The sequence below is a fragment of the Parus major genome, chromosome 2 (assembly GCF_001522545.3).
Source record: "Parus major isolate Abel chromosome 2, Parus_major1.1, whole genome shotgun sequence".
NCBI lineage: Eukaryota > Metazoa > Chordata > Aves > Passeriformes > Paridae > Parus > Parus major.
Window position 1 is genome coordinate 79,581,443 of NC_031769.1, and position 19,494 is coordinate 79,600,936.

The window sequence follows — 19,494 nt, forward strand, 5'->3', positions numbered from 1 at the left end:
CTATTTTATAACAGATAAATAGGAACAAATAATAAATATTTGTTCGTGTTTAAAATCTGCAATGAGAAACAGAATGGTTTCCAGCAGATGCCATTTGGGAATTTGCTCTGCTTTTTCCATAGTTAGTGTGAAATGAAGTTAGTGTCCTCAGCAAACTCCTGCTACTGTCTCACTTGAAGCACTATTGCTGTTGTAATCCTTGATACCCAGGCAGGAAATAAGAATGATGTTGGTAGTGGAAGTGGAAGGTACCTTGCAGCACTGGGTACATGTACCCTTGCAGCAGATTCACATCAGCACGTTCAGCCAGCAGTACAGGCTATCTCATTTGATATCAAACTCCTGTGGGCCTGGACTGTACATTTGTTATTCTCAACTCCAGTGGTGTACTTTCAAGTTTAAGTTTGGTTGTTAACCATACCTGCCTAGGTATTTGATCATTCCTCGTGATCACAGAATCCATGGCAGGTATCCATGGCAGTCGCACACTCAGTGGATTTTGAATCCTTTGTGAATCCATTTTAGAGGAGAAAGGTGTACATGAATTAAAAAAACAAGCAAACAAAACCAAAGCAGCAACAACAACAAAATATCACCAAAAGAAACCAAACCACCAAACAAAAAGCAGTCAGCTTGCTGGGAGCTTGGGAGCAAATCATGCTGCTGTACAAGAAGACTGGAAATCATGGCAGAACCACTCATTTGGGTAAACAGAAAGTCTCCTGAAGCACAAGAAGAAACCAGAGTGGAAACCAGAATAACAAAGGAATATGAAAAGCTGCATTTGGAGCAAAAATGAGGAAGATCAAAGACCAGTGAGAGGTAATTTGGGATATAAGGAGTCACAGTAGGGGATTTTACAGGTATACTTATCCTAAGGGGAGAAAGAAGGTCAGAAGAATATGTCTGTTAATGCATGGGGAAGACAAATTAGTGATGGATAAAAAGGAAAAGACTGAAGAACTCAACACCCTTTGTGCCATAGTTTTATTACACAAATCTTGTTCCTGGACTCCTGTATGTTTTCATGTGTTTTAAGAAGAGCAAGGAGAAGCAGACATGGGCATCAACAGGATATGGGCTATTTGGAGAATATATATATACATGTGTGTGTTTGGATCCATGACACCGGATGGAATTCACCCAAGGGTACTGCAGAAAAAGCTGATTGATACAGTTGTGAGGCACCTATCACACTGGTGTTTTGGGGAGGTGACTGAGAACTAGAGAGAGGCTAAAAATTATTCTGGCTTTGAGGAGGACAAAAATAATCTGAAGATTGATCACCTTTATCTCAAACCTCAGAAAAAACAAAGACTATGACTTTTTAGAATCCATTTCAAAGCACATGATGGAGGAACAATCAGCATGGATCTACCACTGGCAAATCATGTTTTGTGAGCATGATTTCCTTTTGTGATAAAGTGTTTGTCCACGTGGATGAAAGGAGAGCACTGATGGAATATACTATTCCTTTATTGTTTTATTAGTAAGGTTATAAATCCTGACTAAGCAGCACATTTTTGAAAAGGAACTGAGGTTTATAGAGGACACCAATCCAAATATGAGCCAACAATGTGTTCTTATCCTATATATGGCTGTATATGGCTGACTGGGATACATCTGTGACCAGCAGGTGCATGGAAGATTGTCTCCCTTTTCTTGGTACTGCTGTGGGCACCTGGGCAACAGTTTCCCTGTTTTCAGAAAAGCTTTGGGCCCACTCAGTTCCATAAGGATTCTCAGAAATTGGAGAGGGTGCAGGGAAGAGGTCACAAGTTTCTGCTTGGGAAATTCAGATTGGACATTACACTTTACAAGATAGGTAGTACAACACTGGAACAGAGAGGTGGTGGAATGTGTATCCTTTAATCACTTCAAGGCTCTCCAACAAAACCACTGACCTGGTCTTGGTAATCCTTCCATAGGCAGCGGGCTGGAGTCTCATGATTTCCCGATGGTTCTTCCAATCAACAGTTCTGAGATTACGTGAATGACTCCAGAGTTTCAAGTCAAGCCCCTGTAAAACTGTACAGAAAGTACAAGCTCTGAGACAAAATCTGGAACAGAACAAAATTGCCTTACCTCCTCATATCATTCCTTTTCCTTTGCATTGGTCATGGAGCACTTGCTGACAGAGGTGAGCAGGCTAATGGAAAACAACCCCAACAAACCCTTCTGAGCAAAACTGTCATTCACATCAAATAAATCTATAACATGTGGTGGATTCTTACACACACAGTGAGTCCTACAGGGGTGAAAAATCACAGTGTAGACAACGTATCAACCATTCTGTAAAAGGGGGTTGAATTACAGATGCAGAGGCCAACTTAATCTAGGTCTTAAGTGAGTTTTCAGTGCTTGACGTTCTAACTGTACTGTTCTGTAAAGCATGTTACAACAAGCTGATTAACAATTGCAAGTATGATTACTTTCAAATGTCAGCCAAACAGCTCAAGAAAGATTTGTATTTGAAAATGTTTTTTCAGTTATGGTCATGTAGGCTAATAAGTGTTAATTTGGGTTCTTAATAAATAAGTAAATAAGTGGCATTTTGATGGCACTTTAATTGGTACGTGTAGTTACAATATTGGACATTTGTAATTAGATGTTTATTTAAATAGACAATTTCAGAATTGCAGTTGCAAGCTGCTTTTTGTGTTCTTTACATCAAGATAAAATTGCAATCAGAGAAAAAGTATTAACCATTACATGCACAGTGTCTTGCCATTTGTAAGTCTCTAAATTTGGTTAAATCCCCTTGAAATGGCAATCAAACTTTAAAATTCTATGCAAAATATTAATACTACAATTTTTGAAGAACTGGACATAGAGGAAACACAGTAGATTTTTTTCTTAATCAGTTTACCTAACTAATGCACCTTTGGACATTTAGGTCTTCTTTTTCAATCTCATTGATACTGCTGTATTTTTCTGGAGTTCTCTGAACTCGTGTACTGAAATATTTCCAGAACTCTGCTGTTTTTTTCAGAGTGACTTCACCATTGGTCTAAATAAATAAAGGTGGTTGCACTTAATCTTTAACGTACTTTGGGAGTTTATGCTTGTTACTGCTGTTCTTTCTGGTGTTATAGCAGTGATCAACTTATCTGGCATTACTATTTTTTTTTGGCTGTCATGTTTTGTTCAGTTAACAGGGCAGATTTTTAAATCAAATTTACAGCCTAGCAGACTGCCTGAATCTTCTGAGGCAGATCATAGTGCCAGTTTTAAAGTGGACTTTGGGTTATAAATGTGTAAATTGAATACCTAAGTGGTATAACTTTTATTTTGGGAAAGAGGGCAGAAGGCATATTGATTGTCATCACATGATTCATGTAAGAGGCCAAAACAGATAGCAAAACCAGGTATATGAGGTTTTGCTGCCTGAATTAGAAATGTTTAACAGCTCAGTTTAATAAGGCATGTTTTGAGAAAAGATTTCATGGTGTGGATTGAATTTTAGGCATTCACTTGTACATTTATGTGACTGGCTTTGGCTGCAGCTATCACAGCAGGACCACTGCCTGGCAGACATAGTATTTGGAGACGTCCAGCACATCCCCAAAAGTGCTGGAAGACACTGAACTTCGTGTTTTCCATCTGCCAGGGTGCTGCTTTCCGTGGAGATTCTCAAGAGAACAAGAAACATGGATGATGGTGGTTCTATGTAGCTTAATATCACGATGCTAAAGGTAACATTTTAAGTAAAATGGTGAGGCAAGAGAGAGGATATGTTTGATGAGAAGCAGGCAGATTAAGCAGATTAAACTGAAGCTGGGTATGGATTACTACTTGTCTGTTGCAACTAGGAGTTTTGTCTTGGGGACTTGTCTACATCATGGAGTAGCAGAAAGCAAAGAACTGCAGAACAGTTGCTTCTCAGTAATTCTCCCAATGAATACTCTCATGGTAAACCCTGTGTCTCCGGGGGAAGTTAGTGTAGGATAAATACTGCATATGAAATACAGATAACTTTTCCAAAGCTTCCTCCAGTAGAAGAGTCTATACAGTGCCTGAATGTTCCTGAAGTGTTCAGTTGCACCCATTGGTGCCAGTGGGGGTTTCTGGAGTGCAGGAGTGCAGTTCTTCCCTTCCTCTAAACCCTGGTGTGGTTTTATACAGCTAAGTTCCTAGATCTGTGATCAGAGAAACACCTGCTGGCAGAGCCCAAGGGGAGTGGTATTTGTGCCCAGCAAAGCCCAATCATTGTCTAATTCTGATTGCAGTAGGGAGGGAAGGGTGAGCTCCAGCTGAGCCCCCTCCAATACCTCTGCCTCACATGGTGGGTAAATAATAGGCTGGATGGACACAGACAGAGAGTTGTGGTCAATGGCTCTATCTTTAGGAGAAGACTGGTGATGAGTGCTGCCCCTCAAGTCTCTGTCTCGAGGCCGGTGCTCTTTAACATCAGTGATCAAGTGCACTGTCAGCAAATTTGCAGATGACATGAAGCTGAGCAGTGCAGTTGACACAAGAGAAGGAAGGGGTCTCATTCAGGGGGACCCTGACAAACTTGAGAAGTGGGCCTGTGAGAACCTCATGAAGTTCAACAAGCCAAACGTCAAGGTGCCGCACCTGGCAATCACAGATGTGAGTGCAGACTGGGAGAAGCCACTGAGAGCAGCCCTGCCAAGAAACACTTGGGAGTTCTGGTGTATGAAAAGCTGGACATGAGCCAAGAGTATGTGCTTACAGCCCAGAACTTCAGTGGTATCCTTGGCTGCATTAAAAGCAGCATGGCCAGGAGGTCGAGGGAGGTGACTCTCCTGCAATACTCTCCTGAGACAACAGCTAGAGTGCTGCATCCACCTTGGGCTCCCAACATCAGAAGGTCATGGACCTGTTGGAGCAGGTCCAGAGGAGGGACATGGAGACAATCTGCTCTGGGCAGAAACATAATTCAAGGACAAAGGACTAGAACATTGCAATACTCAATTCATACACTTACTACCTTGATGGAGTGTCATTTTACCAGAACCACCTGCTAAGAAAGGAAGAAAAAAAAAGCTCTGATATTTAGTACTAACTTAATTATTTCAGCATAGTTTGTCAATGGAAATATTCTTCCAGCTGGGGAGTAAACACTAAGCTTCCTAAAGTTCAATTAAATAATTTGCAATCTTTATACCTAATATAGGAAATTTTACTGTAATTCAGGGAATTGTGTTTGCTCTATTTCAGAGGATGCTATGTTTTCAAGTAACTGACAATTAACTGAGAATGGTGAAATAATAATTACAAAATTAAAATGAGTCTTTATTCATAAAAGAACAGACATCTTTATAAACTGTAATTATCTTTTTGCTTATTTGGTCTGACTGGCAAACAAAGCATACAGGAGATGATTCTTTACCCGGGCATAGCACCACTGCAGTCAAAGGACTGTTAGAGTGAGGTTTGTTGTAAAAGCAGGTCATATGGCAGAAAGCACCGATGGTGCCGAGTTTCTCTTACACAGGGAATTCTTATCTGTCAACTGAAGAGCAAAAACAACTGCAGAAATTCCTCAGCGTAGGAATAATTAACTAGAGAGCCAGGCTGAAGTTTGCCACGTCACCATTAACTTTGTACTTGAAATCAGCTTGAAATTTTTTCTGGTTATTCTGTTTACATAATTTTTCCCTTTTTTATTGTTGGTGAATTGTGGGTTTCTAGAGCACAATACACTCTGTCTCTTGGCCCAAGAATCATGTACCTATATACATGTCCTTCTGTGTAAGGTGAAACTTGATGGAAATAGGATGCACAGAGGTGCATCATGAGAGAAAGAAGACAATGATTCTGCAGAAAACTTTACTCATCAGGTACACATAACTCCTGCAAACAATATTTTTGGGGGAGAGAAAGGGTTGAGCGTGAGGTGTCCTCTTCTTTCACAGTGTATAAGTGTTTTGGTGCAATTTATAATAGGAAGAATCAGGATGGGGCAAATACAGTAATATGTTAAATGCATATCTTTGCAGATGGGAGGGTGAAATGTCTGAAGCATCGTAGTATATTTCATGGCCAAACAAATAACACAGTCTGCTACACATACAAGAGTTTTGCAAGCATCTTATGGCACCAATGCAAAGTTTGAATTTGGCATTTAGTTTAAGAGGAATGAGCGAATTGATTCAAAGTGTATATGTTAAAATGAAAAGGGAAAAATTAAATCACTGACAATGAGTAATATCTGCCTCCTGAGCAGTTCCAATGACATATAAGAGAGCCAGGCATCAAAACAGGTCAGTGTAGGGTCTTGTAAGAAGTTCATTCTGGCAGAAGATCCAGGTTGTCAGATGCCATCCCTGGGGTATTAGCCAAAGGAGTAGAGAGCATCGACAGTAATGCTCATAGTAGAGTTTCTTCATTGTTCTGTATGGCATGGGCTAGGTGGGTGTAAGTAGGGTTTTGGTAGACTGGTCCCCTTCTTTTTTTACATCTTATTTCAAGTAGCAGTGATGCACAATGACTCATTAGGCTGAAGGGCGTGTTAGAGGGTCAGTTCTTTCACCATCCCTCAGTGTGCACATAAAGCCGTTTGGAGATAGGACGATGTAACATAATCTGAGGCAGGATGCTCACTGGCACTTTCAGATTAACTGTCATGAAAATTGGACATGAACACACATTTATTTCTTATGCTGAAGGCACATTTGGACAAAATGTAAGAATTGTAATTTATTATGCATCATATTATATATTTTTTACAATTAGACAATTTATGATAATGAGGTTTTTTACAGGTATTTTACTCAAAAAATCATAACACCCTGAGATGCTATTACTGGGAAACAGCATAGATACCTTGATGTTTTTAATGGAGTGAAAGCATAAAAAAAGAAAATTAATGGTAGAGATTGTTCTAGAAATAAGAAAATGCAATTTCACAGGAATCATTTAATGAATTATGTGACTGGAAAGAAATAATATGAGCAGATAATAAATTAATTTTGAGATGCCTAACTGAAAATTCAGAAGGAGGAGCTGGTAACAGAGCATGTGGATTATAACAGTAAATGAACTTACATACTGGTATCTAGTTTGAACAAGGAACAGGGAGAAGTGGAAATAAGCTGCATTTCTAAAGATTTTTAGTTTGGTAGGGGAGAAAGACTCAGATCTGGAGAGAGACTCCTGCCAGAGAAATGTTGGTAGCAGTCAATTCACTGAGAACATGGGCAATTCACACACAGAAAAGCATTTGTCTTCTACTTTGCTGTGCTGTGCTGTAACTTAATTTGTTTCAGAGCAGTGTTTCATACTTCTGATACTCTAATAAGTGTGCTTTGTGACTTCTTATCCTCTGTATTAAAATTTCTAAGCAGCTGATCAAGAAGAGATGAAGCTAATAATCTAATGAACTGATTGGTGTTGTAATTAATTGTGCTCATCTGATTAGTCAACAACCAAAGCTAATTTACCCTCCTTTCTTCTCAAGGCACTGCACTGTAATGTTGTTTTCAAGATTGTAAATAGATGCAGGAAGGCACTTGAAACTCAGATGTGACAGGGAGATTGCTTTGTAGGTTAAGGGAATCATCTTACTTGAGCAATCCCGATCCTACTTGTTTGTTCCTCCAGGTTGATAGGATTACATATTGCTTGTGTTTTTTCTGGAACCTAATCTTTATTCATAGGATTTTTAGAGTGGTAACTTAGCTAAATATGCCTATTTATATTGTTTCTGGTCTTATTTTTGCAATTATCTTTTTCACTGAGTTGTAAAACCAAAGCAAGAGAGCAGTATAGTTTTTCAATATTTTGATTTATAAGACCTGGGAAGAAGTGCATTACTAATAGTGCTTTTAAATGTTTCAAATTTAAGGGCAGAGGCAAACAGACTTACTGAGCTTAAGCATCTACCAAAGTATATGAAACGAATATGCAATGTGGTGTAACACCTCATCCAAAACTTTTAGGTTTGGTTTAGTAACAACAGTGCCAATCTAAAAATCAGCATATCCAATGAAAAAGTGAAAATCGGAGCATAAAAAATAGACTCATGTCAAAATGGAATCCAAAATTCATCTCTAATGCCATTATTTATTCTCATACAACTAGAAAATCACATCTGAGCTATCACCTAGCCCAAGTAGAATGCTTATTTTAACAGAAAAACAAAAATGACAGTGTCACGGTATATCATCCCAGGGTTTAAAGTAGTTTTTCCTCATACAAATGCTCTCCTGAGTTACTATGTCTGAAATAAGTTCTATTTTTCTTTCTTTTGGTTTTTTTTTTGGTTTTTTTGTTTTTTTCAATATGTAGCTTTCATGTTTTCTTATAAACGCATTCACATCCCTTTATCATTGAAACAGGAGAACTCATTTCAACTTTCCATCCTTTCAAAGTGTCTGTTTATTTGGAAATGTAAAATTACTGGGTTTATACCTGAATCACAGATTTGCATTCTTGCATCACATTGTAGAAGGAATTTAACAGTTGTGGCACTTGGCTTTTTACTATATGTGTTTGGTTGCTCTTAAACTGAATTTGTGTGGCCAATGGGTCTACTTGGCATATGGACTGTTTTCCATGTAACAGGCTATTTATTCACTGGATATTTAAATGGGCTGTTTTTTCAGGGAAACTGACTTCTTACTGTTCTATTTGTATGCAGGAGCCACAAAAGAGACCAAGACAGGGACCTACAATTTAAGCATTAAAGCACTTTTTTCTTTTATAATTGTCAGTTAAGAGAATTTGATGTCATTCATTGGAATGCATGACTGAGAAAGTTTTAATGCAGATATTGGGCTACAAATCACTTCCTTTTTTTTTGTTTCTGTGAGGTAGTGAAATGACATTCTTTGCACAGACTTCTGAGCATGCTGGAGACCCAGTTCTAAGTGCCTCACTAGAATGGAGCAGAGGATGGCTCCAGAGGGTACCAAATCTCAGGTACTGAGTTCATCATCACTTGAGAGAGGGGAGAAAGGGTGCACAAATTAGTCCTTTAAGACGGCAAGATATTTAACAAATAAACTTAAGAAAGTATAACCCAAAGTCTGTTTTTCATAGGTTTTGCTCTCAGATTTTAAGAGGTTTTTTTCTGTTACAGAAATTATACTTGTGAAACTTTTTCATAAATTTTTTTGTTTAGGAGTTTAATTAAATAAGCAAACTGGTCTGTAATAAAAAGCATCATGCTTATATTTTCTATTAACTGTTAATTCTATGTGATGGTCTGATCCTTTTCTATTACTGTAGTCAAATATGTCTTCTGTATGTAGAACATGCCCACTAGTACTAAAAGCACTTTCAGGTAAAATCTGGCAGGAGATCAGGAATGTATTTTGGCCCTGTGCTAGATTCTGAAGCTGCATTTTTATCATGACCAACTCAGACATTGAAATACTAGAAAAGAGACTTGCATGTATTCCTGAAAAGCACAAGAGCTACACTGGGATTAAGTCAAGGGGAAAGAGCTGTCAAAACTAAGACTTTTTGTTTGTTAGTACTAGTTGTTTTTAGATTAAAAAAAAAAAGGTCAAATACATGAAAGGATGGCAAGAAATTTCACACACTGTGAGAAGTTGGCTAAATTCCTTTTCCAAGTTTCAGGTACAAATGAAAATCCTTTTCCCCTGCTGCTGTGTATGTTACAGTTTTGACTGATGGAGACTAATTTTTCTTTACAGCTAAAATTATATTAGAGAAATAACATTCAAACAATTTTATAAAGAGATCTCAGCAGTGTAAGGCATGCTGGTACACTCAGAATAATATTTAGACACAGTAAATTATTGCCTTTTACAGATAGTACATTTCTTTGATGCTTACTCCAAACTCTAAAGCATTTTGTCTGCTTCTTTTCAATTGTTCTTAAGAATGCAGTTGTAATACCAAGTTTTTCCTGAGACTATAGCCTACCAAAAATAAAAGAGGGGATATTTTTATTCTTGTGGAAGTATTTTTGCTAGGGCAGCTCATGCAAATCAAAGACTTTTCCACAGACCTAAACAGGACAAATAGAGGCTTCATCTTTTAGTGGAGAAGAAAAGTAGACATTGAAATTATATACATATAATCTGAATTATAATCCTTTAGAGGTTGATTGAATAGCTATTGTAGAGGAAGACAATTAAGAGCTTCAAAACAGGCTGATATATAAGCATTTGAAGAAAATAACCTGATAAATAATACATAGAATGAGGTTAATTGAAAACTGTTTTATGCTTGATCATTTTTGTTCTGAATAAGATAACAAGCTGAATAGAAAAATGAAAACGGGCTACTTTCCAATGCTGAAGCATCTGACACAGTAATTTTCACAGTGACCAGAGGAGGTAGCCAAGAAAGAAATACGGAATGAGACCAGTAATACTTCCTCAGTGCATGGTCCCACTGGCCACATAGGTGTTTCACTGAGTGCTGGTGGCACGGAGAGATACCTGCATTTTGCAGCCTCAGTGGAATCCTTCTCCACAAATTTGTCCTGTTGCTCTTCGGTCCATGCAAGAAGTAAGAGCTGCAGAGTCCTCTGGACAGTGGTTCTGTAGGACAGAAGTGCTTGAGCTAATGCTGGTATTTAATGCTGGATCATCAAAAGCTGATGCTGTTGTATTTACATTCGTGCAGTCTTTAACACTTGTAGAGCTCCATTTAGCAACATTACAATTGTAAATGGAGAAAAGTGTCTTGATGTTGACATATTTAAACTACTCCCATTATGACCTTCAGAGTCTTTACCACAGCAGATCTTCCCAATGGCAGCAAGTGACACAATATTTCAGCTCTCACTGAATGAATAGTAAGTATATTAAAAGCTGTATAAACGGATTAGCATTAATGATTGCAGTGATTTTTATGAAGTCAAATACTACGTGTCAGAGAAATTAAATGTCAAAACAGAAATTTGATGCAGGTAGGATTTTTTTAATACCATAATTTAGAGCTGTCCCTCAATACACAATGTGTAATTCTGTGTGTTGTAGTTAAAAAGAATTGCACATCAGATGAAAACACAGTAAAAGAGGAGAGGGGTAGTTAGAAATATTTTTTATTCTTTCAGATCAGACTATGGTTGATTATACCATGAACTCTTAACAAAATCGTTTATGCAAGAAAATTTGGGGTTTTTTGGGTCTCTTTCTACAGAGACAGTTTCTTTTAAGATGTTTATTGCAGTTCATATACTTTCCCGTCATGTATCTTTCCAAACTATCAAAATAGCAAACAATTATGTCAGGAGTCAACTGCTTCACAAATCACACAGAGCAGTCATTAAAAACAATGCATTTAGCCTTAGGATTGGACGTACAGAAGCACAGCAGTAAAAGACACCTGTTGAGTGCTTGACTTGGTAGGCTAATTTCTCTGATGTTTTGTAAACAAAAGTTACTTTTAAATAATCAAAGCTAAATAACATTGTAATAGCATTTGATAGAAAGGTTAATAACCAAGACTGCCTCCACATTAGACTGTTACATGTTTGTCTTATTGCAAAGTATTATTTAAAACTGAAAGTGATACCTAAGAGAGAAAGATCTCTGTTAGGCCAAATTCCTGGATATAGAATTGTCTTCTTTAACTACAGTTGAGCTATTCTAATTAATACAAGACAGTTTTCTTCAAAACGTACGTTATACTTAGTCCACATGCAGGATTGCTAAATTCTGACAACCACTTATAGATAAAGAAGGCTGTAAGTGGTGCTAAGAATACTTAGCAAGAAGAAATCCTCCTGATTTTGGTGATAATGCACTGAACTGTCATTCAAAGCAGGAAAAGTTAAAGGGAGATCTGTGTCACTGACTGAAAAATCGATTTTAATTTCTTTTTACTTCCAAACTATAAGCTGATTTTAAAGTCACTGAAAATCTAACACTTAGAAACTCTTAGTTATGAAGAATGAACCATCTTGTGTTTTCTTAGGTTTTGTCTCACTGCCTTGTTTAAATTCCTATTTTGTCTGAGAAATAGCTAGTCTTACCAGCTAGTTTATTTTTCAGCAGTAAGAGATTATTAAAAAAAGGCTTAGTGTACAAATAATGATGAAAAAATCAGAATTTGTATGAAACTTACAGTAGTAACCAGAACTACTATGGCTAATCTATCTATTCCATGTGCAAAGGCTTTACTGAGTACTTATAGATAAGACAATGTGATTTGAGGACTATTCCACTGTAAAAAGCCCCTCAAAATGTATGGTTGCATAGGGTCTGCTGATGACACCGAGCATACTTGATGGATACATGCAAGGTGTTATTTGTCTCATTTTGCTGACTGTGTCACTGTATTAGACCCTTGCAGCAAAGAGTCTGAATGCTGACAAAAACTGCTGGGAATTTTTGTGTACAGAAAAAGCAATAGCTCTTAGGGGATCATGTGTTACATTGCAGGCCAGCTCAGAGGATCATCACCACAGCAGCCTCTGATGGGACTGAGGTTGCCAGCTTGCTCCCGAGACAAGGCTCAGTCCCTAAAGGATAAATGTTTAGTCAATCAGACAGAAATAGAAACAGGCAGCATATAAAAGAGCACATCCAGAGGAGGCCAGTTTCAGGATAGGACTTTGTTTGGGTTTTTAATTTAAAGAAAAATATTTAGTGTGCCAGTTGTAACTCAGTTATTCAGTCTTCTGAGGGCTTTTCCCTTGCTGTGTATCCTCAGGCAAACATAATTGCATTTGCTGTAACATTAATGGGGTTGGTGTAGTTCTTTACTTATGTAAACCTTTCCCCCTTGCTGTGAAAAATCTCTTTTTGGTGGCTATTATAACATGTAGAAAGATGAAAAACACTGAGGCTTTTATGATTATCCCTCTTACACAAAACTTCTTAGAATAATTATATACTTGGTAGGCCCCTGAAGTTTCATGGCAAAGATAACTTGTTCTTTACACCTAATTTAGGATATTATCCTTCTTATGTCTGTCCTCTCTTATATCAGTCCATAGCAAAAACATTATATATACTAGATATTAAACATACTTTCTCATTTCATCATGGGGTTTTGAGGAATACCTTTCTCAAGTTCTCCTTTGCTAAATGCAGATTATTGTTTTCAGCCATTATCTTGCATGAGTGCAATGAGATATGCAATCTGCAGACTGATAGCTACTACAGGAAAGGTCCTGCTACTTGGCATGACCTGAGCATGCTTAGAGAGGTCAGGTGCAGATGCTTTAATTCTGTCTGAGATGGATAAAACTGCCACTGGAAGTAATGTCAACAGCTTGCTAAATATTCCCATATCCAGAGGTCATGTCTCAGCACATTGGTTTGCGTTCTGGATGATATTTCCATTGAAATCAATATCCCTACCCAGTATAAGGCAGATGATTTTAGTTATCCTAGAATCATAAGGACATTGCTCTGAACCTCCCACAGTTTGTATGAGTGTATGGAAAAGGACCCTAACACAGAAATAAATTGCTTGGCACCGCCCATCTTCCCCTACCTCAAAGCCTGACAATTGCACTGAATAACTAATGCAAGTTCAGGGTTGACAGGAATCAGGTATGTGTTGCACAGTGCACTCCTTTATACCACACCCCATATCTCTAGAACCTTGGATTGATATGCCTAGGTATGGAGAATCATGCCTGCTGTTAGTTTTGAGGTGATGATATTATAGTTGGAACATTTTCCCATGAAACTGAAGCTAGATTATTTTAGTTCTCTTCCCATTCCTACGTAATTAGCAAAGTCAGTCTGCCATTTGCTCAGAAAAGCATGATCAGCCATGCATCTAACATCTTCTTCTATCTGTTCATAGTGTTCTTCTCTTGAGAAAACGCTTTTTTTGGTTTTAGAGGTATAACTGGGACTTTCTGACTAAAGTGAGAGTTATTTTTCAGCCCTCTCTATTCATTGTATTCCTGCATGACTGTATTCTATTTGAGATTCATTTTACTGGTTTATGGTAGGCTGAAGGACTCCTTGCCCTGTTAGTTTCAAAATGACAGCCTATGGCTCGCATATACCGTAAATAGAGTTTACACAAAGAATCAAAGTATACAGGGTGATCAAGCTGGGCTGCCTTTAGAATGGAGAAATATTTTTTCCCTGAAAACTTATGCATCATATTTCCACATCCTTTAAGGCCCCCAGAAAACATGGTTTCACGTGTTTGAAAATTGACAGGAAAAATATGCATTGACTTAGTGGGACATCTTACCAACAGTAGATACTACTAATGCTCCAATTTAACATCTGCACAGTGACCTGAAAATTCACAAATGACAAATCATGTCTTATTCCCTGTCACAATGACTGCTACATCATGTCCAAGTTAATAATGAGAAATAAAATTAAGATGGCAGCATGTTTTCTCTGACAGCTCATGTAATCTGGAACTTTTCTTTTTTGCAAAACTACATAGCCTGAACATGGCAATATTAGAGACCCTCTGTGGATGATCTCAGTTAACAGTGATTACTTCAGTAGAGGTGACATGAGACTAGCTAGATATTGGGATGTATTTCTTTTGAAATAATCAACTGATTATTTATGCCAAAATGCTGATGCAAGGTTTGGATTTGTCTTGTTTTTTAACTATTTCCTATGTAAATAAGTGCACCATATCTTGGGATGGGCTGTAGTAGCTATGAGTCAGTGCAGAAAGTAAACAGCAACTTTTGTAAGAGAAGGAAAGGCAGTCATGGGAATTCAGAATATCCACTTCTTGGTTACAGGAGCAACTGGAGCATAATGGGGAAGAATGATAAACAGAAGAACCCAACTTGACAGCTCCTCCATACAGAGCAAGGAAATGCATTGTCTGTGCAAACTGTACTCCTGGTGTGTCTGTATTGCTTTGTGTAAAGGCCTCATATTCTTTGTATGCTGGAAATGAATGAGGCAGATAGCTCACAGTTCAGGGAGTATAAGGTTATCTTAAGTATACTTGAGTATAAGTATTTCTGTTTTGGTGAGGAGGAGTTTCCGGTGAACTTGGAGAGGAACTGAGAGGCTGACAGTCTCTGTGGGCTGTGGAAGTCAAGGTGATGCGCAATTGGCTGTGATAGAAGGAAAAATCACCTCAATGAGAAGATCAGGGAGACTATATGTATCTGTTTCTACTGGTGTCTAAATCAGTCTATTTTGAAAGCTTGGGCTCAGTATATGTAAGTGCAGAAGATAAAGAAGCCTGGAGACATTATTCTAGTACAGACTTGTTGCACTGTATTAGGAATGGCGAAAGTATGACACAGACTTGCTAGCCTTAGTTGCACAAGAAAGCACTTTTTATTCTTCCAGATCTTCTTTTATAGACAGGTCTGAGAAGGTCCAGAAAGGTAAACCTCTCATTGGTCATTAAACCAACACATCACCATCACTGGACAATTAGGAACAAAACCTCTTGACCGTCTCTTGCAAGTAAACAACAAGGCAACAAACAACATCTGCAAAAGTTGTTTTCCTTCTCTAAGGATTATTTGGATTTCTCCTTATGATTTCTCAGGCCAGAGTGAGAACGTTGTGTGACTTAGTTTCACACAGGCTCAAGCTACTGCCTGAAGCCTAAAAATCTCTTATTTGACTATTGTAAGTTCCCACACAGACCAGACTTGAAGATCTATCTCTTTTTAAAAGGATTCAGGAATATTTCAGTTTTTTTCCTCATAGTGGTGTAAAGAAAGGTGCAAAGCCATGTTGAGAACTCTTCCTCAGCATATCTTCCTATTATAATTCGTGCAGTTGCTCTTGTAGGGCTGGATACAACTTCCTTTCTTCATCATAGAGTCATAGGATCATAAAATGGTTTGGGTTGGAAGGCATCTCAAAGACTATTGAATTTTAACACCCTACCATGGACAGCAACATCTTCCACTAGACCAGTTTGCTCAAAGCCACATCCAGCCTGGCCTTGAATGGGACATCCATAACTTCTTTGGGTAACCTGCACCAGTGCCTCAATGGCCGTCTATATTTATCTTCTTCCCTCTGTCTTTATCTGCCTAGAGAGTAAGAGAATGAAATTTCAGGTAGATATCAAATAAATATTTGATATCCCCAAATTTTGTCTTCACTATATACCCCACAATGTGCTTTGCCAGTCCATGATTCTGATTTTTCTACATACTCTGCCCTTTTGGAATATCACTGGAGCTCTTGCCTTTAAAAAGGGGTGGTCTAGTCTACTTTAGGTGGAGTCCCCAGCCCTCCAAATGCACAGGCACTGTTTGGGGAAAACCATGCTCTATATTTTTACCTTCTTATTTCTGCCACACAAAAGTATGGCAGAAGTTTCCATCACTTCAAAGGGAGAGAGTTTTTCTGATGTTCTCCAAACCCTACTTCCTAGATTACAGAAGTTTCCCCATGAACTGAAGGAAAACCGCTAATCACCTGCTAATCTTAAAGCAGAAGAGAGATAGGAGGAGAGGCATGGAGTTCAAGGACCAGAGAAACCAGACAACACAAAACTTGCAAGCTGTTATGAAGGGCAGGCTTCTGATATGTAATGTGGCAAAAAAATGAGGGTTTTCAAGGAGAGTAAGTTTTTTTGCTAGAGAGATAAAGTAATTCATTCCAGTGCTCCAGGGCTATACGGTTTCTGTCAAGCTGCCTTCTGAGGTGAAGGTAACACTATTGAATTAATTGTTTGTGTGGGAGAACAGCACTAATTAGGACTGTGTGGGGATGCAAGTATATATGGTGAATCATATATGTTAGGTTGCAGAGTCAATTGGGAACCTGCATTGGAGGGACTGGGGGATTGTCCAGTTATAAGACTCTGTTGTTTTGGGGGAATGGAAATGTTGGGGTTTTTTTTTAGATAACAAGAAGACAGAACAGGATGAAGATAGAGAAGAAATAGAATTGAAAGGGAACCTAGTCCTAGGTCCTCCCATCCTACTCCATCTGAAATTCTTTCCCCCTTCCCAGGATTCTTGTGCTTTTTCCATCTTTAATGCAAAGGTCATTGAAAATGATATAAAAGATAGAAAATGCCTTGCCTTCTTCCCAAATTCAAGGGCCTATGTCCTCCCATTTCACACTGTATTTAATGAGCATTAAATACATAGGTCTGGTATGTGTACTTTTTATGTTCTTTCTTTGTATAAACTTTAGTAGTGGGGAGACAAGAGTTACAGATGAACCGCCTCAGCAAAGGGTTGTCTTCCCTTGCTGAAGGAGACTGAAAAATTTTATCCCATTCTTGAGATTGCTAATTCACCCATTTCCAAATCAAACCTACTATGCAAATTTGCATGCAGTTTTTCTCTGAGATTTGATGTTAGCAAACATAGATTCTGTTTGTATATGCTCATTCATACATATTTGTTTCTCTGTGTATCAGTACTTCGAATTTTATGACACAATGTGTTATGCAGTGAATTTTGTTTTACTTGAATTTATATAAATGTGTCAGAAGACCCTCTGGCCCCATCTAAGGAACACAAGTTTTACAATATTGTTATAATAATCTGAGGCCTTAAGTTTTCCAATGTAAAATAAACTACCTAAAGAAAAGATTGAGGCATTAATGTTCTCTCAAAATGAAAGAGAAAAGGAAACACTCATGTAAAATGAGAAGCAAGCAATAGCAGGTGTTTTATATTATGCTCTGATAATATTTTTCTCTCAGGTTAAGAACCCTAACTACTGGGCTCTCAGTTGCTAGGAGATATGCAAAACCTCTGGACTTTTAAAAACCTGATTTATATGAGGAAGGGAAGGGAAGGAGGAAGGAAGGAGGAAGGCAGGAAGGGAGGAAAGAAGGAAGGAAGGAAGGAAGGAAGGAAGGAAGGAAGGAAGGAAGGAAGGAAGGAAGGAAGGAAGGAAGGGTCAGTTCGTTCTAGTGGGGCGTGTGTAGGGAGCCATGCAGGTGGGAGCATGCTGCTTGGCCACTCAGCCCCATCTTGTGGAGGACCTGATGTCTTCCATTTGTTCCCCTCTGCGTTACATTTCCTGAGCTCATTCGCAACTGTCTCCATTATTCACAGCTCTGAAATGATGAGAGAAAGAAAGAAAATGTGTTTTTTATTTGTATGTGAAATGTGAGAGGTTTTAGGTGGGGCAGTGGGCAGGGAGCCATGGATTTAGTGACCCTTGCTGTTGCCTTGCAGGAATGTCAGCTCTGCTGGAGAAGAGGCCCGCAGAAGAATGAGGGAGTGTGATGGCCTGACAGATGCATTGCTGTACGTGATCCAGTCTGCTCTGGGGAGCAGTGAAATTGATAGTAAGGTTTGTCGCCTTTGTCTTTTCAGCAGCAAATCCAGATATTCAGGGTACATGGGGAATATAAAGAGACAATTTTTCCGTGATACTCTTTTTGTAGTGCATTGTGAGGAATGTCTTAGCAAAGCATAATTTATCCCATCTTTTGCTTTTAGTTTCTCTGCTGAGCTGTTTTTTTTAGTGGGCTAAGCATTGTATTTGTATCTACCTGTGTAGTGTGCACAGGTAAGCATGTCATTCTCTCAGTTGAATTACTGAAGTTGAAAATATGATACTGGTTTAAGAAGAGCAAATATATCATATTCCATGTAAAGTTTCTTACATTGTTCTGCCAGTTTTACCTTAAAATTGATTTTCAGTACCCAGTATGAGAGTTAATGAGAGTGAGGTAGGCTTAGAAGGCAAACAAGTATAAAAAAATTGGGAGATTAATAGGTAGTTTTGCAGTAAAACCAACATTACTTCTTCTTTGAAGAGGACCAATGAATGCTTTCAATAACAACTATGTTAATACACTTAATTATGTCAGCTTTACTTCTCTTAAAATGCTAGGATATGAACAAGCTTCTCCAGAGGTGAAAGGCACTCCCTAATAAAAAAGACTCCAAGCATTTACAAATTGAAGATTTGTAATGCATTAAAGTACTCCAGAGAAGAAGAAAAAGGACAGTTTGCTTAGTTTTCAGTATATGGTGCTAAATTAATTACTAGGGCAACCTTAGACCCCTAGGAATTTGCAAACCCCTAGGAATTGCAGGAGAGCAGCTTTTTATGCAGCAAGGTTTTAAAGCCCACTGGGTTTGTATTTCCAAATAATACTTCATAGACTTGTCTGTGGACCCCAATGGTTTTATAGATCTGAGAGGAATAATCTCCAGGAGTCTCTGGTCACTACCTGAATCAAATAGGTGAAATTTGCCTATGAATTCGGGGGACAGAGAGAGGAACTAAGGTTCATAGCATGAGGTGCTGGGCTAACAGAATGGCTTTGTGTTTTTAAAAAGAAACCAAAAAAGTAAAAACCTAAAAACCCTCAAAACACCAAAAAAATCCCACAACCCATTAGCCTGTATCAATTTTCCATTAATAGAAGTTTAGCAGAGGGATGCTCAAAGGACACCCACCCAAAAGGTGGGCACAAAGCCTGGCAGCAGGGTTTGGTGCACACTTGGGTGTTGCCAGCCCCCATTACCCCATCCAGACACTTCCTGCAGAACACTCCCCAAACACAGGGGAGTTCTTAACTTCATTAGTAGCTTAAAAGTAGCTAGAGTAGAAAAACTAGTGAACTTGTACTTAGCCCCATTATGATAAACTGAAAACAGAATAAGGAATACAAGGATCCTTGAAAGTCAGGGAGGAGTGAAGTCTG

The 19,494-nt window shown here is 38.4% G+C and overlaps 1 protein-coding gene across 6 annotated transcripts in view; it reads left to right on the top strand.

Moving 5' to 3' along the window:
* CTNND2 (catenin delta 2) overlaps nt 1-19,494 on the top strand; it is a 701,753-nt gene that overhangs the window by 580,250 nt on the left and 102,009 nt on the right. For all 6 annotated transcript variants that reach the window (XM_015653580.3, XM_015653594.2, XM_015653620.2 and 3 more), the window contains one exon: nt 18,011-18,128. In XM_015653580.3, the coding sequence (XP_015509066.1) occupies nt 18,011-18,128 (118 nt within the window). The remainder of the gene's footprint in view (nt 1-18,010; nt 18,129-19,494) is intronic.